General features: G+C 45.4%; 1 protein-coding gene across 23 annotated transcripts in view; it reads left to right on the top strand.

Annotated features, from left to right (window-relative positions):
- The window catches only part of Kalrn (kalirin RhoGEF kinase), a 603889-nt gene that overhangs the window by 305904 nt on the left and 270211 nt on the right, over positions 1 to 27774 (top strand). For 19 of the 23 annotated variants that reach the window (XM_029544638.1, XM_029544639.1, XM_029544636.1 and 16 more), the window contains exons 11-14: positions 4783 to 4974; positions 11087 to 11295; positions 15068 to 15242; positions 23252 to 23447. In XM_029544638.1, the coding sequence (XP_029400498.1) occupies positions 4783 to 4974; positions 11087 to 11295; positions 15068 to 15242; positions 23252 to 23447 (772 nt within the window). The remainder of the gene's footprint in view (positions 1 to 4782; positions 4975 to 11086; positions 11296 to 15067; positions 15243 to 23251; positions 23448 to 27774) is intronic. The other 4 variants (XM_029544643.1, XM_029544642.1, XM_029544653.1 and 1 more) reach the window with 1 other exon arrangement.

Genomic DNA, 27774 nt, shown 5'->3' with positions numbered 1-27774 from the left:
GAAACAAAGCAGTCTGTAGTTTACCTGTCAAAGGCCAAGCCCCTGCTGAGTACTGTACCAATAGCTCATGAACCTCGTGGGGTTGGGGGCTGAGAGGTGGGAATAGACACTATTGCTAGCCCTTGTGAGTCCTGGGTACCATTATCTAATCCTTTTTGGTGGTCTAGCCTCAGGTAGTTTCACATAGGTGGATCTTCTGTAACTCTGTCTCAGAAGGGGCAAGGAAGGAACGGAAATTATAAAAACGCTAACCCAGGGTAAGGTTCTGGACTTCGATTGTTGCAGCTCATGATTAGGTTTCAGGAAAAGTCCATTCTCCCAGTGTCATGTTTCCGTGGTTCCTTTCACCTCAATGCATGTACTCTTTTGCTTCTCTTACTTCAAATCATGTTGCTTCTAGCCATGGGGCTTTGAAAATAATTATTAGGTGTCAGGAGAGGAGCCCCTACGGGTCCTCTGTAAAGCCTGTTTTCCAGGATGAGCTGGCACTTGTGAAAAAATAAGAGCCACTTCTAGGCTTCTTCCCTCCTCCTCCCAGGGTATAAAGCCAAAGGACTAATTCCACATCACTGTGGAAACTGACTCTTGACTACAGAGAAGCTTCAGTCACTGTCTCCCTACCCCTTGCTTTTAAAAGGCATGTCCCTGACCTGTCCATCCTCAGAAACCTGAAGCAATGTCTGTGTTGCTGGAATTCCTATAGTTTTAGGTAAACTATCCTAGGTGAACTATTGTTACATATCTGGGGACCAAACAAAAAGGATAATGAGCAAGATTGCAGCAGGGAATTAAACTTAGATGTGAGAGCTAAACTACTATCAGGAGTATTTTACCTGGTTGGTGCAGAGTAGTGAGAGCGATAAAACCTTGTTACCATCTGCATGACCCAAACCTATGACTCAGAGGTGCTGGGAGATCAAGATCCCAGCACTGAATGTATGATTGGCATGCCAGGTGGGAAACACAGGCAAGGGCTCAAGTCCAAGGCAGTGATTAGCTGACTGGAAAGCTAACACAGGCCAAGAGTTATGTCAGAGTGAGGTCAAGCCTGGCCTGGGGGCAGCACCCATTGTTGATTTGGTGAGAAGGTGAACTTAAATCTCTTGTCAATACTTGTCCCGATATGGGGTCAGCATATTTCTTTGATAATATTTCAATTGATAGTCTCTGAACAGATTCTTATTTCAAGACTGGACCAGGTGATCAGGTAACGTAAGTGGGAATGAACAACGTGAGGTTCAGCATGTTGTTTTTGTTTGTTTTTTTGTTTTTGTTTTTTTCGAAACAGGGTTTCTCTGTGTAGCCCTGGCTGTCCTGGAACTCACTTTGTAGACCAGGCTGGCCTCGAACTCAGAAATCTGGCTATCTCTGCCTCCCAAGTGCTGGGATTAAAGGCGTGCGCCACCACTAAAGTCTTATATCAGATAATGTGTGGGGATCAGAGTTGAATATTAGGACTTGTGGGGATTGATGTATTACTTAATTTATCAATTGATTCACTAATACCTATGGAACACTTTCTTGGTACTAGATATGAAGGAAAAAAAGATGGAAGACACCATCTGGCCCAAAGCAGCGAATATGATCTGATAGGAGGCAGGGTATGGTGGTTTGAATATGCTTGGCCCAGGAAGTGGCACTATTAGAAGTAAGGCCTTGTCGAAGTAGGTATGGCCTTTTTGGAGGAAGTGTGGGAGTGAGGGACAGTGTAGTTCACTTTCAGGAGTCCAGAAAAGGGTCCCTAGGTCAGTCTTCAGAAAAAGGATGGGATAAGGAAGGACTTCCTAGAGGAAGTGACACTGAAGCGGGGGCCTTAAGAGGTGATTGAGAGTTGGTCGTGTAGAAAAATAAAGGAAGTGCATCCCGAACAGAAATAGATGCAACGGTACACATGCAAGTCATCACCTAAGGTTCTGGAAAGGGAAGTTGTTTATTTATAGATGGGTGTATAGGTGGGTGATGTGTGTTCATGCAGACGAAGAGGACAGGGAAGTCAAATGAAGAGGGGCCCCATATGCCATTCTAAGTCACTTATCCACGTGTGTAAGAAAACACAAACCCTTTTAAGTAGACAGGAGGCCTGCTGAATCTGGATTTGAGAGGTCTTTTGGGTAATAACTGCAGAGAAGGTTGGGCACAGACAAAGCAGGGGGCCCAGCTTTTAGCGTACGTAACATTGCCTTTCGACTGGCTGTATCATCCCTTCTTCTCTATGCAACTGTCACTTAGCTCTCCTCTGCCCCACTCGGCCTGATTCTGCCTCTCTCCAGTTTTAGTTGGGTTGACTCAGTTATCTGGACACACCACGCTCACATGCCTCTTGCTAGTCTTGCCCACTCCACAAACAATTAGTAGAGATATATTCATTGTATACCAGACACAGCTCCTGGCCTAGGGGAACCAAAGATGAATAAGATATAGAAGCCTCCTTTAGGGTGTTCCCCTGTCATTAGAAGGTACCATGGACATACATGGTCCCTTTGCCGTGTGATAACAACTGTGGTAAGGGATAACATGCAGTAAGTACCCAGGACATGAAGTGTCTTATTTCTGAAGCCTCCCTCCTCTGGCAAATCATACCTACCCACAGACATCTGCCTCCACGGTGGGAGAGGCAAAGCGAAACAGTAATGGTGCTACCATCTTGAGGCTGTGCAACCTTAGCCAGCAATTCTCTATGGTTTCTTCACATAAAAAATGCACCAATTCGTAGGTTATTGTGACAATTAAAGGAGACCTATGCATAAGATTTTCGGGTAGTTCTTAGCAAGGTGTTTATTATAGCTGTCGTTAGCCTCACTTGCAGATGTTTGTTTTCTTTCTAACACCTGTCTCCTCCCAGGAAGCTCTAGCCCCCAATTATCTGTTGTGCTGCTTGCCCTGTTTATATATTACCATGTTATCTCTCTCAACAATGATTTTATTCTTCTTTGAAACAAAGTAAATGTTACATGCTTCTGTCCCCCTGAAATGATTGTAACGCTATTAGTATTAGGGTGACCAGCCAGCCTGTTTTCCCTGGAATTAGGGGATTTCTGGGAACCAGGGCTTTATGCACTTAAACCAATAATGCCCTTAGCAAATAAGGACACGGCGGTCCCCACTCCTCGATTACTGGTTTTGAATCATGCTTGTAAGCATACTTGTCTTGTGAACTTTGCAACAAAATGTTATTGGTTGTGTAAAACATAGAGTTCTGACCCTGGGTTTCTTTGTGCATCTGAGATTTCCTAGGGTTCAAGGCAGAAATCTGAGGAATTCTTGAAGACAAAAAAAACTTTCTTCAGATATATGGGTCTATTAACTGAATATTATATCCAACTCAGAAACAACTGGTTTTTGTTTGTTTTGTTTTTAAAACCTGGCTCACCACCTGGGAGGCCTCCTGCCCCTCATCCTCATCTCTCTGATAACTCTGAATGGCTCCTTTCATTTGCTTTGTAGAATTCACATTTTTTAAACTTGTGGAAAAGTCCCTTTCTTTATACCAGGCTTGTCTGGTTGTCATTGTTGTAGTCTGGTTGTCATTTCTTGAGTTGCCTGGTTGGCACAAATGATGTTTTTCCTTTAAATCCTATCTGGCCAACATTAGGGCATTTGCCTTGGGCAGTTTCTTATCAAGTAGCGAGTCTTAAGCATCCCTCGGGACGTCTCTGGGAATTCCTAATCATCAGCTTCATGCTTTCAGTAACGAAGAAGCGGGGTCAGAAGCCTCCAGAGGGTCACCTTGGTGTTAGTGTCAGGCCATAATTCATCCTGTAGCACTCAGAGGCTCAAGGAAGACAGAATCAGTTCCATGCAGCTGTTGCCATAGCCTCTTGCAGTTAGCTGCTCACCTTGGGTTTGATGATGGCTTCTGCTTCGAGATCCACTCAGTAAGCAACAGTTCCTCACCATAGGGCAGTGTGCTGACCTGGAGGATATGGGTAACTCTATGTGTACCCGTCACAGGTCGGATGTCAGGATGTGTTAGATTAAGAGTAGCCAGCTGAGGAAAAGTTGCATTCATGATATAACATCTACTTTAAAAGCAGTGGCCGCCATCATGATGGGCAATAATGGCAGGTGGGTTACATTTTAAATGCTGTTGAGAATACCATCCTGGGTACTGACAGGTTTGGAGGCTCCTAGGAGCACTCACATGTATATAAGGGACACAGCAGCCCATGGTAAACACACCCACCAGATCCCCTGCTAAGCTGCCTGTAAGCATCCAGCCTTCACAGGGGCAAAGGAACTAGTCTATATCCCCTCCCCCTGCTCTTGGCCTGCTTCCCGTCCTTCCAAAAGATAAACACCAGAGTGAAGGGGAGATGGTGGGCGGGGGCAAAGCAAGCCTCCTACTTGGCGGTTTTTCATGGTTCTCGCATAGAGAAGCACAGAGCATCCTTGTGGATGTGCTATTTCCGACTCCCGCAGAAGCAGCCTGAGATGTGAGGACAAAAGAAGGGGCTCTGTGAGGGTGGGGAATCTGAGCAGAAGGGGTAAGGAGGTTCTCACAGGCCTCCTTCCTTATCTCTAGAGAGCTGCACCTCCGAGACATCCCAGAAGCAGGCGAGGCTCCTAGTCAGTGCCCACTATGCTCAGCAGCCCACTGGTTGCCTGGTAGGAGGCGAGGTGCCAGCTCCGCGCACTCAGAGTGGTACCAGATCAGGGAGCTGTCAGTTCGGTGCCTCCGCCCTCTGTGCTCACTCCTTCGGGAGTTCCAGGGTGAGCTGTGAGAAGGCGCGAAGCTTGTTCCCTGGCTGCAAGTTGACTTTGCCTCACTTTTGTTGCTGGCAGAATACATACACCAATGCAGACAAGCTCCTAGAAGCGGCGGAGCAGCTGGCTCAGACTGGGGAATGTGATCCGGAGGAGATCTACAAGGCAGCCCGGCACCTGGAGGTGCGCATCCAAGACTTTGTGCGCAGAGTGGAGCAGCGGAAGCTTCTCCTGGACATGTCGGTCTCTTTCCACACGCACACCAAAGAGGTAAGGAGTGAGAGGGTGTGGTGCCCCGTGCAAGTTAGTCGGGCTCCGAAGAACTGGACTGAGGTCTAACCAATGTCCTAAGAGGCTAGGGGTTAGTAACCTTCGAGTCCTTTGCTATTGATAACCTGCATTTAGGTCAGTACCAAACGTACCAAACTCCCATCCGCTCCAATAAAGGGAGAAGAGTGACGGAGGCAGGCAGTTTTAGGAGCTTAAACTAGAACATTCTGCCTGCAGCTCAAGACATTTCCAAATCTCTGATATAGAAATAGTAGGTGAAAGAGGGGGTACAAATCAAAAATGGGCCACCACCTACCCCATTTCTCTTGGATGCTTCTTCCTGTCAGAAACTTTGATCAGTCTCAGAATTTTGATCAGTGTCGTCTTTGCTACTAGCAAGGAACGTTCAGGCGTTCCAAGTGTGTTCGATTCTAATATTACAGATTGTTTAAAATAATTTTTTTTTAATTTTTTATTGCATTTATTCTGGGGGAGGTGGAATACTTCTGTGCCATTTCGAAAGTGTGAAGGTCAGGGAACAAGCTGCCATAGTTAGCTCTCTCCTTCTACCACGTGGACCCTGGGGACCAGGCTCAGATAGCTAAGCACTCCCAACTCCCTCTGTTTTACTGATTGTCTAAAACACCAAGTCTTCTCCATAGGTTCTACAGTTCAGGAGCAGGGAGGTGGGTATGAAAAGTGATGTTTACTCTATCAGGAAGAAAGATGATAGGCAGTGGAGGAAGCCGTACTGAGATGTCCTTCACATCAAGCTGACTCAATCCAAGACAGAATCATTCACCACTTGGAGAAAGGAGAGGGGAGGGGGATCCTGCAAAGTGCTTGGCAGAGCAGGGGTCCCCTAGGAGGCAGTGATGGCAAACCTGTGATTGCTCTCCATCACTGATTAACAGGGGGCAGTCTGGAATTGAGTAAGTGGGCAGGAGGGAGGCCCGTTTAGCATCTTGTGTGGTAACATCCTTGGCAGAGGAACTCATTTGGTGTATGCAAATGTTTATGTTCCCCTAGGAATTTATTTTAATAGGGTATTAATTAAGGTTTGATTGCTGCTCAGGAAAAAAATAATAACCCTACTTAATTAAGTTGATTTTTGGTTTGGGGAGTGCATTAAGAAGTCTGGCTATTGCTAATCCACAGGCTTTTCTGACAGTTCGTCAGAACCACTGTGCAGCATTGCAGTGCCTATCAGAGAAAAACATGCAGAGATAATGTTTTGTGAGCTGAGTTCCCCCAAGCAAATGGAGACCTGGTGAGCCCCTGAAGGTGGCTCTGCTTCATCTCCATGGGACCTACAGCCACTTTCAGAAGAGTGTCTGTGAAACAAGAGGATTAGCTCTAATCCAGGGCTTCCTGCCTGGTTGTCCGCTTGCTTGTGGCTCACTTGACTCTTAATGACAATCTCAGAAATCAAAGGCATGTGGATTCCCTGGTCATTAAGGGCCTGTGGGTAAAGCCCAGGAGTATGAATGAGCAGGAGTTCCGCTCCTCCAGAAGAAGGTCACAGGGTCATGGCCTCTATTTGGAGGTGGTAGACAAGGCCAGTTTCTATTGCAGAACCACTCTCCACAGGGCAACCTGGCATCTAGGAGCCCTGTCTAACTGCATCTCCCCGCCTCTGTCAGTGGAATTAAAAGACGGGGATTCTGTTCCAGATCGTCTCTTAAGAAACCACATAAGCTTGTGCCGGTCACTAATGTTCCTGGTGCTGGGCTCCCTTCTTTATGAAATAATTTAATCAGACTTGATGCTCGAAGTATGTTATTATTTTAATGTAAACCCAGATTTCCTTCTGTTTTGCTTCATTTTTCTCTTCTCCATTAGGTGTTGATACTAATAGTTAATAAGTAAGCCTGAGACAGTATAGGTGATTTCCTTCACCTGAGGTCTGGTTCATTGTAAGCACAAACATTCTAAGTGTGCATGAGTCAGCTTTGGCGTTGTTAAATAATACCTGCTAATGGCCAAGTACATCACCTTATGTAATCTTCTTCATAAGCTTACGGATTTTACTGCCCATAATTTCAAATGAGGAATGTTAAGGAAAGAACTTGCCTAAGGTTATGGAGTGCCTCACTGGTGCAGCTTCAAGCGCCTTCTGAAATCCTGTCCAGCATACTTGATACCAAAATCTGAAATAATCCAGTGAGAGACTTGGCATTTTCAGAGTTATTTTGGATTTCAGATTTGTGGGTTAAGGATGCTTAGCCTGGACATGCTTACACTCTTAACTGCTGTCTATAGCTGTCTTCTTCCTCTCTTGTCTCCACCTCCTCTGTTCTTTCTTCTCTTTGTTCCCTCTCCCCCCCCCCTCCTCCTCTTTCTCCTCATTTACAGGGACTTGAGGAGGAGGTAGATCATGGCTGAGAAATGTAGTCTTGCTTGTGTTCTTTGACAATGGGAAGCTAGTAGTCTTACCCAAAAAAAAAAAAAAAAAAGAAAAAGAAAAAGAAAAAGGGAGAAGGCAAAGAAGAAAAGAGGGAGATGTCCAGGGTTTGTTTAATTAATTAATTAACTAATTAATTTAAAAGAGCAGGGTGAAGTACCTTCTCCAGCAGGAGCTTTCCTGGAGACCTGAAGAGCAGGTAGAGGGCATTGTGGTGGGCAGGTGAAGCAAGCTTCAGGGTTCTGATAAAATCACTCCTGGGGTTTGATTTTCCAGGTTAATATGTCTCAAGACTGGCCATTCCGCAGACCTTGCAAGTAATCCCCGTCCTTGGTGCTGGTCCATTCACCCTTGACTCCTGCTTGACTCTAAGACAAGCATCTGGCCTTCTGTTTAGAGTAGGATTGCCAGTCGGGTCTACTGTTAGGGTTGTCCTCTCCATCCTCCCTTCAGAGACTTGTAGTAAATGAAGAAAAGCTGCTCGGCCTGCTCTGTGGCCTTGATGCTGTGGTAGGTCCCCTCAGCACCTTCCTTTCTTACTCCCCCACTTGTCCTTTCTCCCTCCAGACATTTGTTAAAGGTTTGCCCTAGTGATGACATATCTAGAATGTCATCACGGGAGGGTTTCTGTGTGACAACTGGATGTACATATTTATAAATGATTTAATCTAGACTCCCTATGTCTATGCAAACCAAAGTTTGTCATTTTGCCTCTGTCTGCTTCCTATACCAAAAGGTTCACTCTAATTAGGATCAGAAAGGAAATGGAAGATATGAATAAGATTACATTCTATCTCATTTCTTCCTCAGATTAAAAAAGTCTTTCTAATCCTATTCACCTTCTTTGTGAATTCTTTTCAACCATAGGAGTCTGGTAGCTAACTAAAATCGTCCGATCATTTCATCCCAGTGCTGCTCAGTCTTGACGACTTAGAGACCACATAAATGTTTCTCACTGACTCGTTAAACAAGTCATGGTGCATCTTATGTAACAGAGTATTGTATAGCCATTTGGTAAACCATATGGCCGAAGAGTATTAACAATATGACCATCCGGCATAACCACAATTTTGATCACACATAGAATAAAGATTATAAATATACCAGGAAGTTTGGGGTGTTGTGCTTGATTTTTAAAAAACTATACTTCTAGGCTGGAGGGCTGACTCGTCACTTAAGAGTGCTTGTTGCTCTCTCAGAGACCCTGAGTTTGGTTCTCAGCATCCATGCTGGGTGGCTCTAGCTCTAAGACTTCTGGTCCCCATGGGTACCTGCATGCACAGGCACATGCATAGAAACATGCACATACACATAAATAATGAAAGAAATCGTTACGATGTGTTTGTTTTCAATATGCAATCATGAACAAGCCTATTAGCAAGTACTTTGCCTCTGCATGACAACACAACCCCTCAAAATCACCACATCTGTTTTAACTTAATATTATTTTTGAGAACTTGGAGTATTTCGTCTTTATCAAATCACACACTTTTTATTGGAAATAGATTCTTCTGTCATGCAATACATCTCGACCACAGTCTCCCCTCCTTCTGCTCCTCCCAGCTCACACTCCCACCTATCTGTCCCCTCCCCACCTCGCCATTTCCTCTTCAGAAAAGACCAGGTCTCCAAGAGATGACAGCCAAAGATGACCAAACAAGATAGAGAAAGACAAGACTAAAACCCTCAGATCCAGGCTGGGCGAGGCAGCCTAACGGAAGGAAACAAGCTTTAAGAGCAGTCAAACGAGTCAGAGACATGCCCACTGCCACTGTTAGGAACCTCACAAGAACGCTAATCCAGCAGCCATAACACACAAAGGATCTGATGCAGACCCAAGCAGGCCCCATATTTGCCATTTTAGTCTCAGAATCACAACTTTTCATCAGCTACTTAAAGAGATGAACTACTTGATAAAGGGACACGATGGGAATATTGTGGGTCCCTCTTTGCACCCCGAGATCAGTGCAGATTATGCAAATCTTTGAGTATCTTCCTCCCTCCCCCCCCTACACCCATCAGCAACATGGGCAACAGGCAGGTTGTTGGTCTAGAGAGCTAGGAAAAGGAGAAATGTCCCAGGCCACATCCTGAGACTTTGTAGTCCAGGTCATCTGTAGAGACTGTCCAGATAGAATTTTCTTTTCTTGATACGTTTCCATAGAAATGCTGTCATCCCTGGGCATTCAAAATAACTGGTTTTTTTAAAAAAAAAACATAATATAAATGTTAAGTCAAAAAACGAAATATGCCCAGAGTCACCATATCAGCTCTTAATTAGATAGCTGTATTAAATACCTCCCTCTTCTTTTTTTCCATGTGAAATAATTCTATATACCCTTTATGTCTCATAGAAATACACACATCACAAACACATATGCATTTGTCTTGCCTACCTGCCTTCCCCAGAAAGAAAGTAAATCAGCCCCGTCTTCAAAAAAGACCACGGCCTCAGAGCAAAACAACATCACCGTCCATTCCAGTTACCAAACAGACATGGAATTTATTTAAGAATCGAAAAAGCTAGTGTCCGAAAGGCAGAATAAAACAATCTCCTCAAAGCGATTAAGGGAGATGTTTGCCTGCGGGGATGATGTTCCTTTCAGCATCCCTAAAGGTCAACACGTACAACAGAGCAGCCAATCAGCAGGAAGAAGCAACAGAGTGACATGATTTCCTTGCTGAACCACTCATCCATGAACCCTGCTACCACGCATCCCACTCCTCACTCATCCCACCCCTGAACATCCATCTTTCTTGGCTATCCCTTCTCTCCGGCTTTTCCTGGTTGCCCTTTTCTAAGGCTGCCCTGATCTATATGAAAGTCAGCAGCGGCGGCGGCTGATCCTTCCTAGTCACATGGGTGATATCGGTAGGACTGACATGCATGCATCACTGAAGAGCCCTCTTGACTAGTCTACCCTACCAAGGTTCTAGGGGGTCTCGAACTAGGCCCACTCTGTTGTGTAAAGCTGTTTTAGTTTATTGCCATGTGTGTTCTAAGAGAAAGAATGGACAGAGCAGGGACTGCATGCTCAACTATGTGATGGGGATCAAATCAGGAGCAACGTCACTGATCATTTATTCAAAACACAAGACTTAGCCTCTCTGAAGCAGTCTAATAGCTAATGCCATCTCAGCTCCATTTCATCATTTGGAATATAATGCAGAACTACCTCACACTGTCACTGAAATTAAGGGAGGCTGCGCCTTTAGTGATTAACTTTCAAAATAACCTAGCGATGTTATAAGGAGGAAAACAGTTGAGTGTAGCTAAGGTTACAGTTTATCTTCCCTGGCTGTCACCCGGTCCATCGTTTTTACATACTTGTAATATGATCAACTTCTAGGCTGCCTGAAGGAAGTGTACAGAGCCCCTCATTTTCTCCTTCCTAAAATAAAATATTTGCCCATTCTCTTGTTCATCCTAGTCTCTCAAAGATGAGGAGTCTCTTTGCTCTAGGAGGCCTGCAGATTCCACTGAAATACTTGGTTTTCCCGTCTTTAGGCTGTGTCGGCACTCCTGAAGTGGGCTTGCCAGTGATGGGTAGCGAGCATCAGCTAGCAGCACACACTGGCCTCTGGGAGTGCCTGTGAGGACAGAGACTCCTGGGCTAGGACCTGGCTCCTCACCAGTTCTTGTTGCCCTTGCCTCGTGCTGGCCCCTCTCTGCTGCCCCCAGTCCAGCCTCTGCTCTCTCCCACACAGCTGTGGACATGGATGGAGGACCTTCAGAAGGAGGTGCTGGAGGATGTCTGTGCAGACTCTGTGGATGCGGTCCAGGAGCTGATCAAGCAGTTCCAGCAGCAGCAGACCGCCACCCTGGATGCCACTCTCAATGTCATCAAGGAAGGCGAAGACCTAATCCAGCAGCTCAGGTCAGCGCCTCCCTCCCTGGGGGAGCCCACCGAGGCCAGGTCAGCATGGGCAGTGATTCCAGTGGGGAATGCCTCGGGCTAGACACCAGATAAGTCCTGTCCCTGTCTTGACTCAGCCATAGCCTGCTTTGTGATCTTGTGTCAGCTTCCATGTCTCTGTCTGTAAGACTTACAAATGCCTGTACTACATCCAGTTTAGAGTTTAGACTGAAGTGTTCCAGGAAAGCAATAATGAACGCTTCAGAGCATTATTTATCACTCGGAATGCTATTCAGCAATCAATAAGACGGATAGCATTTTCATTAAGAATAATGTCGTATTTGGCCATGCAAAGAGATAGACGTTGTTAAATATAGTGATATCCAGCTGCTGCATCCAACACAGCTACAGGAATGGACCATTCTGTGGCTAAGGGAGAATGAAGAAAAGAATATACAGACACAGAAAATCTGGGATCGAGTGGACTGGGGTCTCTGATGGAGGAGCCTCAGCACGTTTATTTTATAGTCGAACAGGGAAGGGGGATTCTTGCATAAAGCTCAACTAGGAGGCAGTGTTTATGTTTACAACTGAATCAAATAGACAGGCTTAGCTAATCTCACTAGGAGAAGTCTTTGTAGGAGAAATTTACAGTGGACATTTTCTACATATGTTACAAACATCCGCACAGACCAGAGAATGCCATCTCTCTGAGCCTCACCTTGGAGGTAGTGGGAGAGGTCTTGTCATTTTCCCGTGGGTCTGAGGCTATGGTCCTTGATATGGCCAGTTCATGCCAACCCCCCCCCACACACTCACACACACACACACACACACACACACACTCATACACACACACACTCATACACACACTCATACACACACACAAACACACACACACACTCATACACACACACAAACACACACACACACTCACACACACTCATATACACACACATACACACACATACACACACACACCCACTCACACACACACAGACCCACACAGATTCACACACACTCAGACCTTCACACATTCAGGGCTTCCTCTGCTCACATCCACCATTCGATCTCAGGCCACACTCTGAATCCTGTGTCACCATTGCTCTGCTTTGGGTTCCTGGGGATGTAGGGAAGGTTGCCATTGTGACCTTTCTATAGTCCCTTTCTGTCTGGATAATGAAAGTCCCCTGTTGTCAACACACACTACTGAGTAAATCAGGAAAGCTCTGTTGGGAGCATGAACTTGTTTACAATCGCCCACATCACTCATTGTCTTCTGTTGCCATCAATGTTTAGTTCCTGTCCCTGTCAAGAGCACTGGCTCCTCAGATAAAGTGTCACTAAGCCTTAGGCAAGCCCTCAGCAACCAGCCCCATGCCCAGGTGCTGCATAAATAGGATTTGATGGAGCTAATGATGCCTGCCCCCAGGGACTAGTTCCTGCCCCCAAATCACCAAGTGCTGGGACCTCTGCCAGCTATAGACAGAAATAATCTCATCAACAAGTCCCAGGCCAGCCCTGAGGGCTCAGGGTATCACTTCAACTGGAGAAAGCTTTTTTCCCCCATTCCAATTGTCCAATTAAATAAACAATGAAAAATTACCTTTAAGAGGCCCTGGTATGGTTTTTTTTTCCCTGTCGGAAATTAATCATTTCTATTCTAAACATGCACATGAGATGTACTGAATTTTCCTATTGCATACTAACAAGACAGCCTCTTTACCTTTCCCCCCAATTCATCTTCATGAATATATAATGCATGACAGTTTTGTCTGCCTACCTAGGAAGCTCTGTCATTTACTTCTAAGAAAAAGCCTAACTGGTGGGCAGCCACTAAGGCCGTCCGAGCCTCGGCTGCCTTGTTTGTATAATCAAGGCGCATGCTCTAGACTCTATGTCAGCTGCAGGGCTTTGCAATGGTTTTGTCAGAAGAGAACTTTGAAATGGCTGCTCTTACTCTCTGCAGGACTGGGCCTGCCCAGATGCCACATGTCCCTCACAACTGCTAGGCTTGCACAGTGCCCAAGGGCTTACGGCTGCTTGGGGGTGGCAGAGGCCCTGAGTGACCGGTGCCTGCTCTACAGTGTTTATGACAATATGTTGTAGCAAGGACCCTGTGCACCTGTCCAAGAGCACGGTGACACTCACATGTATCCACAGGGCTGACTCGATCCCGTGCTTCCCTCCCTGACATCAGAGAATGTCAACGAGCTGGAAGTGGGTGGAGCTTAGTGGACACTGGCAGGATTTCTCCTGACACTTCCTTGGGGTTCTGAGCTGCTTGTGTAGTGTCTCTGTGATTCCTACTGTGACACTGCACGGAAGCTGTACAGCAGGGCAGACAGCATTATCCTTCTTCCGGATGCTGCATGAGGGAGTGATCCGAGAGAACAGCCAGATCCTCCTGATGACAAAACATTCAACAAACACTTGGTTCGCGTTATTAACCACACTTAACGGTTGGAGAAGTCGCACAATAGTGGAGATAGAAACTATGGCCACTTCCCACCCTGATGCACCAAGAGTCGGAGGTAGGGCTGGGAGCTCTCCGAGCGGCACGGGGAAAGCTGCTGGACACAGTAAGAGCTCTCATTATCTTCGGGAACAGACAGCCTGCACGCAGGCCCTGCTGCTTCTGAGACAAGCCCAAGCTAAAAGTACCTGGCCTTCGGGACCGGCTTGGGAGAGAATGGAGCACGAATGCTCTCTCCTTTGCCTACTGACCTCTTGGGTTGCGGAGGAAGCCAATGTGTCACACAGTAACAGGCGAGCCTGTTGATTTCACATATTAGAGCTCTGCCTATTCCAAGTTCTACAGAGTTTAAGCTTCGGGCGCTCTGTAGCTTCCCCGTGAGTAACCTCTTCTCTGGGCCCAACACCCCCGGAGCCCCTCCACTCTGCGATGTTTCTTACCCCTGCTGCCTTTGTACAGAACACTGCAGGAGCCGCCCCGCTTCCCCCTGGATGAGTCCATCTGTTTCTTTAAACTCCAAATCCAAGTCCATCCTCTCTGAAACCCTTGCCTTTTGTCCCATTTATATCAGCTACCCTTATTCTTCCAGACTGTGCCCTAGGGAACCCTTGACACTCCTTGGGCTGCTAGGGTTAGTTCCTCTAGCATGTTCCTGGTTGCGGTTCACATAACTGCCTACTTTATAGCAAGGTATGGGGTGAAAGAGGAGAGATTATGTCTTTCCATAAGGAGGTAGCTGGGGCTCGGGCTGGTGATCTCCCAGGGCCACCAGCCTACATATGTCACAGCAGGAACCTAAACCATGTTTACAGACTCCATCCAGGTCCTATGCTTTCCTAACTATAGCTTGCAGTCTGTTTCAGAACACCAGCCCACAGAGCAAGCACAGCATTGTGAAGTAGGCGAATAATTTTGGTACCCCATGATGTCATTTTAACAGTCCTATGAGGCAGAAATAGGACAAGTTTTGATTTTGCTTTTCAGATCCCTTTGTCTGACTCTATGTATTCTGCTATATGTGTGCATGTGCGTATTAAAGCTGTATCTTAGACGACACATGTGCGTGGAACTGTTCTGTTTCTCTGATGTTGGATACCCTTTCTCTTAGCTTGTTTTATCCTATCCCTTTGAGGATAGGAGAGCAGCAAGTTTGGGAAATAAAGGTATGAATTCCACAGAGAGTGAATTCATCCCTGGTTCCCTTGCTAAGAAGATGGTATCAGGTCATGGCAGCACTTCTGTGGATTGGTTTGTTAATCAGGCTGACTTGATTCGCATCTACTTTGTCACCATGCTCCTCCATCACTTTTAACACAGCAAGGCCTCTCCCTCTCTCCTTCCCCCACTCTGCCACAGGGACTCAGCGGTGTCCAACAACAAGACACCCCACAGTAGCTCTATCAGCCATATCGAGTCTGTCCTCCAGCAGCTGGACGATGCTCAGGTGCAGATGGAAGAGCTGTTTCACGAGCGGAAGATCAAGCTGGACATCTTCCTGCAGCTTCGCATCTTTGAACAGTACACCATTGAGGTAAGGGGGAAGTGGGAAGAAAAGACAGCAAAGGAGGAGAAGGGGGATAGTGCATGTCCTGAGGGAACCATTCCAGGTGGGGGACCACTGCTGCATCCATGAAGACATCAGAGGGATTGTGTTTCCGGCTGTTACGTTAGAACTCACAGGATCCCCCTTGCACTAGGTCCTATCTTGTCAATCGCCTTCATCCTGACTGCTAAGCAGATCCTCTCTGCTTACATCCTGTCTGTGGATCACTTCCTTGGATAGCTACTGTTCATTGTGTTCTTGTATGGTTCCTAAAAGACTGTATGGTTGGCTGTTGAGTGCTCTATGGCTTTCATGAGTAGAAGTGTTAAAGTTAGGCAGCCTCCCTAGCTGATGCACACAAGCCAGGCATTAGGGGAAGTCACACAGCAGTCATGATGTCAGGAGCTATAAGAGGAAAGACCTGTCTCCCCATGGGGTCTCTGGGAATCTGGCTTGATTGTAGAACACTTGCTTAGTTATGTATAAAGCACTGTGTTCCTAGCACCTCAGCAGTGTGGGGGTGGTGAGGGGGACAGGGGACAGTCAGTCTGGAGCAGGGCTCAGTGATCATTGACATCTTGATTCAGGAGGAAGTCAGATCCTTGCTTTACCATGGATTCTTGGGTTCACTTCTGGAAGATCGGAGTTACCATCGTGGCGTACCCTTTTTGGTATCAACTGGTAATAACTGCCTCACAGAGTTATTCTTATTATTTCTGTGTTGAAGCTGCGTAGAACAATGGTTTCTGAGAGTGGTAAAGATTCTTTTAAAGCACCCACACACACACAGCGCGCGCGCGCGCACACACACACACACACACACACAGAGCCTTTAGATTTTGATAAGCCTTAAACAGCTCAATGCCTGGACCATTTCCTAACCTCCACATGACTAACCCACTTCCCTCCAATATCCACAAGTTATTACTTATTAAAATCTATATTCCATCACTGACACTCTGGACCCAGTTAGGTGGCCCCACCAGCTCCTACATGGCAGCTATGCTGTTTGTCCCGCACCTTCTCAGGCATGGTGTCTCCTTACCTCCTCTTTCTTCCTTCCTCTCTGTCCCTAGTCTGGGAATCCTAAAAACTAGAAAATGAAAAAAATAGAAAAAAAAAAAGCTTCATTTCAAATTCCTGAAAATATTTGAGTAGATGATCATGGGTCTCTCCTGTATCTGAGCATCCATACATTTCTTTTCTGTGTAAAGTGCATTCCAGGTCATTCTAGAAGGGCATAGCCCGTATCTGAACATCCATAGATTTCTTTTCTGTGTGAGGTGCATTCCAGGTCATTCTAGAAGGGCATAGCCTCTGGGTACCACTGCTCTTCACTGTCCTCTGGCGAAGGGACTGTAGTTGGCTGTGCCCTGTTCATTTACCCATCTGAAAGTGTGTCCTGCTTAGAGCTCTGGCCTCTCCTAGAACATCAAGGCGGGGCCTTTCTAGTGACGTCATGCTCTGACCTGTCTGGTGTTGTGTTGTTATTTCTCTCACTTCAGGTAAGTGCTTCTGGTAAACTACTTTTTTTCTAACTTAAATAATAGATTTCCTACATTTTTTTCATTTGTCCTTTCTTTCTTTCATTTTTCTTGTATGGCAAGTCCTACAGCTTATAAAAATAGATAGACCTTAACTTAATATCACTGTCAAAGTTGTAGAGGTTTGAAATGTCGGCCCCATCATCAGGACTCTTTGGCATTCAGGGAGCACAACACTCCAGGGACTCAGCCGTAAACCCCACAGCCACAGTGGACTGTGACCATCTAAGGACCCCATCACCGCATCCAGTTTCATCATCTTTCCTTTCTTTGTTAATTTTATCTTCCTTACTATGTTATTTTGTGAAACTAAAAAGAATTGAATACTGACTATACCAAAAAAAACCCCTAGTATCTATTTGAGGTAGTCTCTTAAATTTTTCCTTCTTAGCAATCACTGTAGCATTTTCTAAGCATACTTGTGAGAAGGACTCACATAATGGATACAGGGAAGTAAAACTTCCTTCAAAACATTTATTTAATAATAATTAGTAGTAGTATCAAATAATAATTTAATATCAGCTACTAATGCTTTGGTTAAGCTCATATCAGAATCACTGGGAGGTTTCTCCTACTATCTTCCTTAAAATGAATGAATGAATGAATGAATGAATGAAAATAAAATTTAAAAAGCTCATTAATATTCATTCATACATCTTGAGTTTTCTGGAAAAATCATCATTTTCAGTACATTATCAGAGGTTTCTGATGAACATTTTCAGGTCCTTCTGCAATTGTTAAGCAGGTCTGATGCTGTGGATCTGAACACAGAAATCTCATCAAGGTTCAATGTTGTGTGCCTTTGTGTTCTGGTAAAGATGCAGTGGTACTGGACAGGTGTGAACCACATGGCTAAGAATGTGGCTTGCCAGAGGAAAGGAACATCCAGCCTTCAAGCTTTGCCTTGTACAGAATGAATAACCAATACATATTGGGAAAACCTCTCAGGACAGAGACTTGACATTTCTTAAAATGAGAAAATTGAAAGCTAAGTATTTTCCATTGACCTACAAAAATGCCCTACGTAAAACCATTAAGGGTACCATTTTAAAGTGGTAAATTAGTTTTTACACAAGACCACAAACAATTAATTTATTGATCCACTCAAAGAGCATAACTTTAAAAGTTCAAGTAAAGTAATATATATAGTATTATTATATATTATAATATTATTAATATTATATAATAATATTATATATATATATATATATATATATATATATAATTTCTTAGTTACTTTTCTGTTGGTGTGCTAAGATACCATTACCAAGGCAACTTGTAGAAGAAACAGTTTATTGGGGCTTACAGTTTCAGAGGCTGAGTCTATGACCATCATGGTGGGGAGTCTGGTAGCAGGCTGAGAGGCAGGCTCGGCACTCAAACAGTAGCTGAGAACTTACATCCTGATCCGTAAGCACAGGGCAGACAGAGATAACTAGGAATGGCCTAGGCATTTTGAAAACTCAAAGCACACCCTGGGGACACGCCTTTCCAACAAGGCCACACCTCCCACTCCTTCCCAAACAGTCCCTCACACTGGGAACCAAGCATTCAAGTATATGAGCTTAGGGGGCCATTCTCATTCAAGCCACCACACTGATTTATGAATATTTTTAAAGAAAAGGAGAAAAGAAGGGAAGGAGAAGAAAAGAGGAAGACTAATTTTTATTTAGAAGGTACAGAATAAAATCCTTGGGCTAACAAGTTCCCCAGAACACCTAGGAAGACTAGAAATGGGAGGAGCCCATGAGGAGGGCTGTCTAAGATGATTCCAGCTTCTGTCCATCAGTTGATTTTCGTGAACCTATTCCGGTAGGAAATTCTTGGACTTCTTTTCTTACTTTTTAATCTTCTCTAATAAATAAAGTTTTAGTTATGTATCTAATTCCTTTCTGTTGTCTTTAGAACAGACAACTGTTAGAACAATAGTCTTTCCAAAATATTTTTCAAAGAGGTCATTGTTCTTCAGGCTCCTTGAAAAAGGCCTCATTCTTTAGCCACACACTGGGCTTAGCCATCCTGATCTAAAACTCTAAATCAGGAGAGTGGGGAAGACAGAGGCCCTAGAGCCTCCAGGGTCCCTGAACAGTCTGAGAGCTGATGAGGAACTAATTGAGTGGAAGAAAAAAAAAAAAACAAAGTAGGCCAACAGCAAGCTAAGCGCATCCACTTGGGAAGCTTCTATTTCCGCTCGCATTTGGTTCAGACTCTGCTTCAAGCTTGACCAAACTCTCTCCAAACACAGTTAAATCACCAAGTTCATTTCCGGTGCAGGCTCTCATTCTCACAGTCTTGTCTCTGTGAGAGCAGACACACTCATACCCTCACCCTAACCCCACCTCCCAAGTCTTGGGATGAGCCAGAGAATAGGCTCTGGCCTGGCACATTGTGAAGCTCTTGGTGGCGGAGAGTGTGTTCTGAGCAGTGGTCAGGACTCCAGCAGATTGGGAGACAGATGAGGTCATTTCGGAACATGGTCCCCAGCAAGTGGTGGTGGAGCTGAGCTCACTCGCAGAATCAGCCTTAAACCAGCAGATTCTCCATGGGAAACCTTAAGGTACAGCTGGAAAGCCAGCCTTGCTCATTAGCAGTAAGGTAGGGAAGAGGTTAGAAGCCATTAAAAAAAAAGAAGAAGAGGAGGAACAAAATGAGCCCCTATTGTATGGCAGCCCTGTACCCTAGAAAGAAAGTGGAAAAGGTCCCAGTGAGAGGATGCTCCAGAGACTAATTTGTCTCCAGGAAATGTCAAGTACATACAAGTCACACTAACCGATGGCTCTGGCAGACCATGTTTCAGAAAGCTAGGAAAAGGAGGGAATTGAATGCCAATTGCAGAGCTATAGGCCCGGGAGTTAGCCTGGGGAGTCAGGCTAACTCTAGAAGGCAAGCTCTAGAAGCCCTTGTTCTTCAAGCCACACAGTAGGCTTGAGCTTCATCTTACCTTTGTCAATCAAAAAGGATGGTAGGGACTGAGCAGAGAGGTGGCAGAGTGTAGAGACACTTCACACAGGTGACTACACATGCTTGACCTTTGGTTTCAGACATAGTCCCAAGGTCCAGACCTCTGAGCAACCCAGAGCCTTCTTCCAGGGACCACCAACTGGTACAAAGCTTTCCACGTCAAAGATTCTTGGTCGTAGAACCTATCTGGAATCTTCCTGTAACAAAAAGAACCACTATAGAATCAATTTTATAGAAACAAAAGCTAAGAGTAAAATAAGAGAGCCCCACCCCCCTTCCTGCCAGGGTTTTAGTTTTGTTCTAATTTCCTGTATGTTCCCACAAGGAGTAGATCTGAAGTTAGGTTCTGGCTACTTCAATAGATTATCTCAAAAGCAATTTCTATCCAGACCTATTAAGGACACTTACAGATACATATAAGATGAAGAGTCTGGATGAGGTCGTATACTCCTGTACTCCCAGCATTTAGTCGGAGGTGGATGATTTTGAGTTTAAGGTCAGCCTTGGCTACATAGCAATATTCTGTCTCAAAAACCAAACACAGGTGGCAAAAGCACTTTATAAAGGTGGATATACAAACGGCCAGCAGAGCATAGAAAAATATTATCCACATCAAGCACCATGAGGTAGGTACACTTAAAAGTGCAATGAAGTATCACTCCCCATGTAGTAATATCATTAAAGTTAAACAGAGAGTAATGACAGAAGATGGTGAGAGTGTAAAGCAACTAGAACTTCCATACATTGTTACTAGATCCATCACAGGTTATAATCCCCTTGAAGAACTCTGCCAGTTGCTTAGAAACATGAGCCTGTTCCACTCAACACTAGTGGAAAGCTGCACCCACAGAAAGAGTGGTATGAGAATTCTCACATCAGCCTTATTCATAGTAGCCACACAGCGGTCAGCAGGAGAGAGGGTAAGGGAGTTGCGAACCATCTGGACAATGATTTCCATTCCTCTACGTCAAGGAAGAATGGAATGTTCACTACTGACCCACAACAGTGATGCCTATAATATGGCGTGCTGAACACGAGGCCAGACAGTAGAGCATATGATTTCAGTCAGAGAAAAATCCAAAACTGGGCAGAGCTATACCTGATAGAAATCTGAGAGTGTCTCCTCATGCAAGGAGGGCAGAAATGCCTGAAATGATCACAAATGAGCTCCCTGAGGTGATGGGTGTGTATTTTGTTTGGGGTGATGACTGTACACCCAATTGTATGAAACCGTCAGATCTCTCAGAACTAAGTGCTCAAAATATGTGCATTACATGTAAATCATATTCTAATTTCTAAAATTATAGAAAGAAAAGGCCTACTTATGTGCCTCTTTTATAACAGCATGTTCATTCTATAAATTCTCTTATTATGAAATGAGGTATGTCTTATTCTCCATTTAATCCCTCTCTGGTGTTAGGAAATAAATGTCCCTCAAAAACAAGGATCCAATAGAAATCTGTTTCCTCACTAACCCACTGGTTCCCAGGCCTCCCCCACAATGAGTAGAGACTGGGCTTCCCTGCTGAGCTCAGCAGTTCTCTGAGTTGACCTGAAAAGATCTGGGGCTGAGGTGGGAACCCAGAGCAGAGAGGGAAGAACTCTGCAGTTCCCGGAGTCTCCACTTCAAAGGCAGCTGCTGTGCTTTTATCTGTTTCTGTTTTGCTGGAAGAAAGATCTTCCCTTTAGACAACAAGTAGACTCCTGTGACCCAGACAAGCAGCCCTGGAAAGGATTGCTTTGCTCTCCCAACCCAGCCTGCACTGCCACAGCTTGGATTCAAGGGCACTCCTTTTGCCTCTCTAGCGGGCATCTACTTCCTGGTGTCCTCTGATGAGGACAACTTGCATTTAGTCACTAGAAAGAGGATACCCGTCAGCTGGGGTAGACCCAGAGAAATGAAAACCACTGAACTGGGGCTCTGGGGTATATGCTTAGACTGCTGGGTCACGCTGCAAGTGTGTGAACTAGGGGCACTTCCATGGTCACTCCTCAGAAAGATGGCCACATGCAGACTGTTACCTTCACTGGCTCTGGTTACAACACAAGAAGACATAATAGAAACTTTAGTTCAGGGGATAATGGAATTCACCACTTTGGAGCTCCTCTGTGGTTCATTGTAGAGATGTAAAGAGGGCAGAGGGCTGTGCCTTTGTTAGCAGCGGGCAGGAGGCAGAGTATGTGAAGTTGCTGGAGCTGAGATGTAGGGAATGAACTAGCTAGTCCCCACCAGCCAGTGCCTGTATTTATTACATGCTCCGTGCTTCACTTTATCATCACTGCTTTCTGTAGATTAGAATCTGCTTGATTTTCAAGATCAGTGGTTCTCAACCTCCCTAGTGCTTTGACCCTTTAATACAGTATCTCATGCTGTGGTGACCCCCCCCCAAGCCCCAACCATAAAATATTCCCCAAATGGGGGCTGGAGAGATGGCTCAGAGGTTGAGAGCACTGGACTGCTCTTTCAGAGGTTCTGAGTTCAATTCCCAGCAATTGAACACATCGTGGCTCACAACCATCTAAAATGAGATCTAGCGCCCTCTCCTGGCATGCAGGCGGAACACTGTACATATCTATCTGTCTATCTATCTATCTATCTATCTATCTATCTATCTATCTATCTATCTATCTATCTATCTATCAGAACACTGTACATATAAATCAATCTATCTATCTATCAAAAAATCCCCAAATAAAATTATTTTTGTTGCTACTTCATAACTGTAATTTTGCTTTGTTATAAATTTTACTGTAAATATCTATGTTTTCTAATGGGTCTTAAGTGACCCCTATGAAAGAGTCATCGAACCCCTACCCCAAAGGGGTTGAGACTCATAGGCTGAGAACCACTGCTCTAGAGGACTAGCACACATACACAGTGAGTCTGGACACCCTTTTCCGGACTCACCGTTTGTAATGATGAGAGCATCTAGCACAGTGGAACACAGGGACCGGGAGGGACGCCCTGGCTTTAGTAGCCACTAACTGAGGATGGAACCTGAGTCGTTCTCCAGGCTTCTGTGGCTTCTGAAGTAAACGAACCACTTAGCTCTGAAGGTCCCTTCGGTAATGAAATATTTCAGATGAAGTCTTTGCAGACAGGAGAACCAAGCAACTGTGTCCCTCACTATCAAGGCAAACTTCAGCTACAGCAGCCCATCTGAGTGGGGCCAGTTTCCGCTTCTAGAAGGCAGACCCGGAGATCTCCATACTGCCTGCCTCCGTGGGTCACTGTGAGGGTCACGATGAGATGAACAATGCCAAAACTTTATAAACTTTATTAACTCAGTGTACAAATGTTTGCTGTTGCTATGGACATTGAACTTGCTATTTAAAAAACAAACAAACAAACAAGTTTGTATGTGGTTATAGCTTAAGGGTGGAAGAGGACAGCGAGGGATGAGTTAGCTGATAAGGTTTCGGCCAGGAGTTGTAATCTAGCATCGTCCTATGCTCCCAGCAAGCCCCTACTGACGGTGGTGCTTCTCACAGGTCACCGCAGAGCTGGATGCCTGGAACGAGGACTTGCTCCGGCAGATGAATGACTTCAACACAGAGGATCTGACCCTGGCAGAGCAGCGGCTACAGCGCCACACAGAACGGAAGCTTGCCATGAACAACATGACGTTCGAGGTCATCCAGCAGGGCCAAGACCTGCACCAGTATATCATGGAAGTGCAAGCGTCAGGTGAGTGGCTTCTCACTCTCCCGGCAGGAGAGATGATGGGAGCCAAGGCCCAGTGTGCCCCAGCTTCCACACCGTTCAACTCATCCCTGCAGATACAAAGAGTGGGAAGGTTCACCTTTGTTTTGAAGGGGAAGCAAAATCGTAAGAACTGAAATAACTTGTTGTGGTTGTCCAGTTTGGGCTGTGGGAAAGATGAGACTGGAGCCAGAGTCTGTGGGTCCTGAGGCGTGAGAACCAGTGAGGGACGCTAGTGCAGGCTTGCAGAAGTGAGAGTTTGGAAGCAGACTGAGAGCCATCGTGCTGCCACGGGCCATGAACTCCCGTGCCACTCTCCTACCCTCCTACCCTTGTCATGGTCTTTGCTCCATCTGCTACTCACAGGCAGTTTCCTGATCTCTAGCTTACGATTCCCAGAATTTTTGAGTTTTGTTCTTGCTTTTAATCACTGGTCTGTATATGAGTTTAAGCAGTGCTGGTAAGAGTTTGTGGGAGATTGTGTGACTTTATAACATCCTAGGAAAACATGCATGTTATTAATTTTTTTCTGTTCAAGATTTATTAGCTATGTTTTCAATAAATATGTGGGTTCTTCCCTGCCACTCTCTAAGGCAATAACTAGAGAGAGACAGAGCAACCCAGGAAGAGTGCTGGTCCAGAGAAAAAGGAAGCACACATCCTTTCTTAGACCTGTGCAAAGCTAGAACCCATTCTTCTCTCACCTAGCCACCCCTACCCATGGTCTGTTGGCAGGGTCTTGCTCTCCAGGTTGAAGTAGCCAGGCTGCGGCTCTCACCTCTGGGCCATGCATCTGTTGATGGTGAGCATTAAAACAGGGTTGGCGGAGGCAGGGGTTGCTGAAAATCCTACTGAGCTTTACAATGTTGTGTCTATTCTGGAGGTCGGAAAAATAACTATTGCGAACATCACTTCAGACCAAAGAGGGGAGAAGCCAGTGTGTTCTGTTCACGTTTGTCAGCAACGTTGTTCCGTGATCCATCTATGTCACAAACAGGATGCAGTTGCCTGTAAGACGCAGGTCATTCTAAGTGTGCAGCCCACACGCTAAGCAGCCTAAGAAGGCCTACCCGCTTACTGGGAACTCCTCAGAAAGGCAATGCCCAGGCTTGTGTCTGGGTGTTCGTGAATGTGAGTCTGAGTCTACATGCTAAGAGAGTCTCCAGGTAGACTGTGTTCCCTGCAATCCGAGAGGCAGTCTTCTGACACCCCAGCTGTATCTTTTCAGGCCCTCCTCAGGAAAGGAAGAGTGGGGAACCCAGGAGCCAGAATCCCTTTCCTTGGTTAAGCATTTCATCCGCGCTCAGGGGTTAGTTTAGCCCAGCAGTTGCCTTGATGCTCTCTCCTCCAGCTGGCCATCCAGCTATGATGGGAGCCTTGAGATAGAGAGTAACTAGAAGAGAGGCTGGGCAGAACAACTCAGGTGGTTACCCTTCATCCTTCCGGACATGTCTCCAAATGGATATGTGTGCTGACATGACCTTTGGCGAGCCGACTTCTATCCCAGGATCCAAATGCCTGTGGTAGCAGAAAGACGGCTGCTCATGACTGGAGGTTGGCTGTGCTTGGCATCCATCGTAACCAGGAGGACTGAGTGGGTGAAAATACCCACAAGCAGATGGGCTGCCCACCCCCACAACATCCTGCTCTAGAGAGGAGCTTTGTTGAAAGAGGTTGGGTTGGCCTCCTCAGCCCTCTCTACTAAGACTGGCTGTTCCCCTCCGCCTACCATAGCTAGCTGTTCAGTCTGGCAGTCCCTGAGATTTAAAGAGAGATGATTCCATGGGCTTTAGGGAGGCTATGACCTCACTATCTGTCTCTGCACCGCTCTGAAGAGAAGCATCTGGGCATTCAACCCTGAGCATACAGCAGGCGATCAGGGTTGGTCAGATCACACTTGACCTAGAAGAAGGGTGGGGACTGGTGGCGAATCCCGAGCAGGACACGGCTGAGGAATGTTCAAGTCATATAATATTTGTTTAATGAACTGTATTTCGAGTAAAGGTGAAGTAAAGAGTTGTACTGGAAAATAAGGACTGTTATCAAAATTAAGACTTTTCTCCCTCTCTGCTAAATTAATTAAGGCTTATGCCTGATTGTTTTTAGTAGTTCATGGAACTAGAGAATTTGCATATGCTTATTTTCAGGTGTGACATTCATTCATTCATTGTGCCAGGTTTTTCTGAAGCCTCCAGCACATCCGAAGTAAAAGCCTTGGGGTGAATCAGAGTCCACCTTAGGAATTAGGGAAACAGGAACAATTCCCCACCCACTGGCCATCCTTTCCTCGCCACAGCTTGTCTGCTTGGGCTTCAGAGGTGGCTGTGGTAGATTTTGCCGTTAGGAAACACACTCTCTGGATTTCACATCCAGTTCTGCTGCCAACGCGCAGTCTGGTTTGGATGTTCCGGTTCCGGTTTCCTCTTCATTAGACCTTGGTCTTTTCTGTCTAATCTGCCATGTAGGCTCGGTTTACAAATCCCTTCCAGTCTCATTTGCCATGATTCAGCTCCTGTCCTACTGACTTTATCCCAGGTCCTGTATCCAGCAAACTGTGACATCTGACCTTAGTACTAAGACAAGAACTACAGGACTTTCGGATATATTGCTTTTGTGATCAAAAGCCTCAAGCTCCCTTCTTATGTGATGTTTTTAAGTTGGAAAAGTTATTTGTGGAGGGTTAAAGAGATGCCTCAGTGGGTAAAGCACTTGCCACAGAAGCAAGTGGACCTGAGTTTGCATTCCAGGGCACAGCAGATACTTCACACTTCTGTAATCTCAACACTGGGGAGGACAGGGGAGGTGGGGAGATAGGTAAGTTCCCATGGCTCACTGAGCCAATCATTGAGCCCCGGGTATTGAAGGAAGAACCCTTTCTCAAAAAAAAAAAAAAAAAAAAAAAAGATGGAAAATTATAGAGGAAGACACTCTGTCAACCTACAGCCTCTAAACACACACACACATACACACACATACACACACATATACACACATACATACACATACAAAAACACACATATATACACACAAGTCACACATATACATACATACACACACATGCACACACACTTTGTGTATGTGTTATAGGTATACACATATACATGACCATGGACACACATTTAAATATGCACACACATAAGGTACAGGTATATGTGACCATGTACATACACACTCTTACAATCCCACAGTCTGTGGAAATAATGCTTATAATTTACTGTTCCTACTGGGACTATCAGCCTCAGCAGTTGAAAATCCCACTGCTGGTAGTGAGGATTGACCCCACGCCTCACACTTGTGAGGTAAGTGTTCTACCTCATTCCGTTTTAGCTTTTATTTGGGGATCGGTTTTCACTAAGTTTCACAGTGTGTCCTTTAACCCACTCTGTAGCCCAGGCAGGTCTTGAACCTGCTATCCTCTTGTCTCTGCTCCCTGAATATCAGAGCTTCCACGCCTGCACCACCAGGGTCTAGGTAAATACATGCTTAAATAAACTATGCATGCAGATGACCTCAGCAATCATGCATCTGGGAGCACAAATATAAGAGGTGATGCTAGGGTGAATCCCAGTCATTCTTGCCAACTGGGTGTCCTGGGACATGACACCCAACCTCCCCAAGCCTCGCCATTCTCTGAAGAAAAGTAACCTACCACTTGGGGTACCCATGAGGATGCAATGGATCCTACATAAGCATGGAAGAACTCCAATAAGGGTGATGCATCCAACATTATGTTTGTATTCTAGCCCATAGAGCATCCTAATGGGGCTACTTGACTTCAGAAGCTTCTTCAGCATTGAGAGTGAGGTCTCCTACACAGGAGCCTCTAGCAGAATGCTTATGCCTTATGCATAGCAAGTTCTCAGTACTGACATTTGCTAAATTAAACACGAATGAACATCACTGTGGGTGGGACAGATGAAGGAAAAAATAATAGGCGGAAACTAATTTTATTTGTGACATAAATGGAAAGAAAATGCAAAGCCTGTGCTTTTTCAGAATGAAAGCTGCTCTGGGTTTAGCAGGGATATAGACTGTTGGAGCTGAGAGGAGAGAAGAGAAGCATGATGTAAGCCAATGCTTCACTAATGCTCCACAACGTCGTGATGTAAGCCAATGTTCCACAATTCAGCGACATGTTGAGAACCACCTGGGGAACTTTTTTTTTTTAAAGGTATTTTCTTTATTTACATTTCAAATGCTATCCCAAAAGTTCCCTATACCCTCTCCCCACCCCTGCTCCCCTACCCACCCACTCCCACTTCTTGGCCCTGGCATTCCCCTGTGCTGGGTCATATAAAGTTTGCAAGACCAA

The sequence above is a fragment of the Mus pahari genome, chromosome 12 (assembly GCF_900095145.1).
Source record: "Mus pahari chromosome 12, PAHARI_EIJ_v1.1, whole genome shotgun sequence".
In the NCBI taxonomy this organism is placed as follows: Eukaryota; Metazoa; Chordata; class Mammalia; order Rodentia; family Muridae; genus Mus; species Mus pahari.
This window is presented reverse-complemented; position numbering and strand designations above follow the sequence as displayed.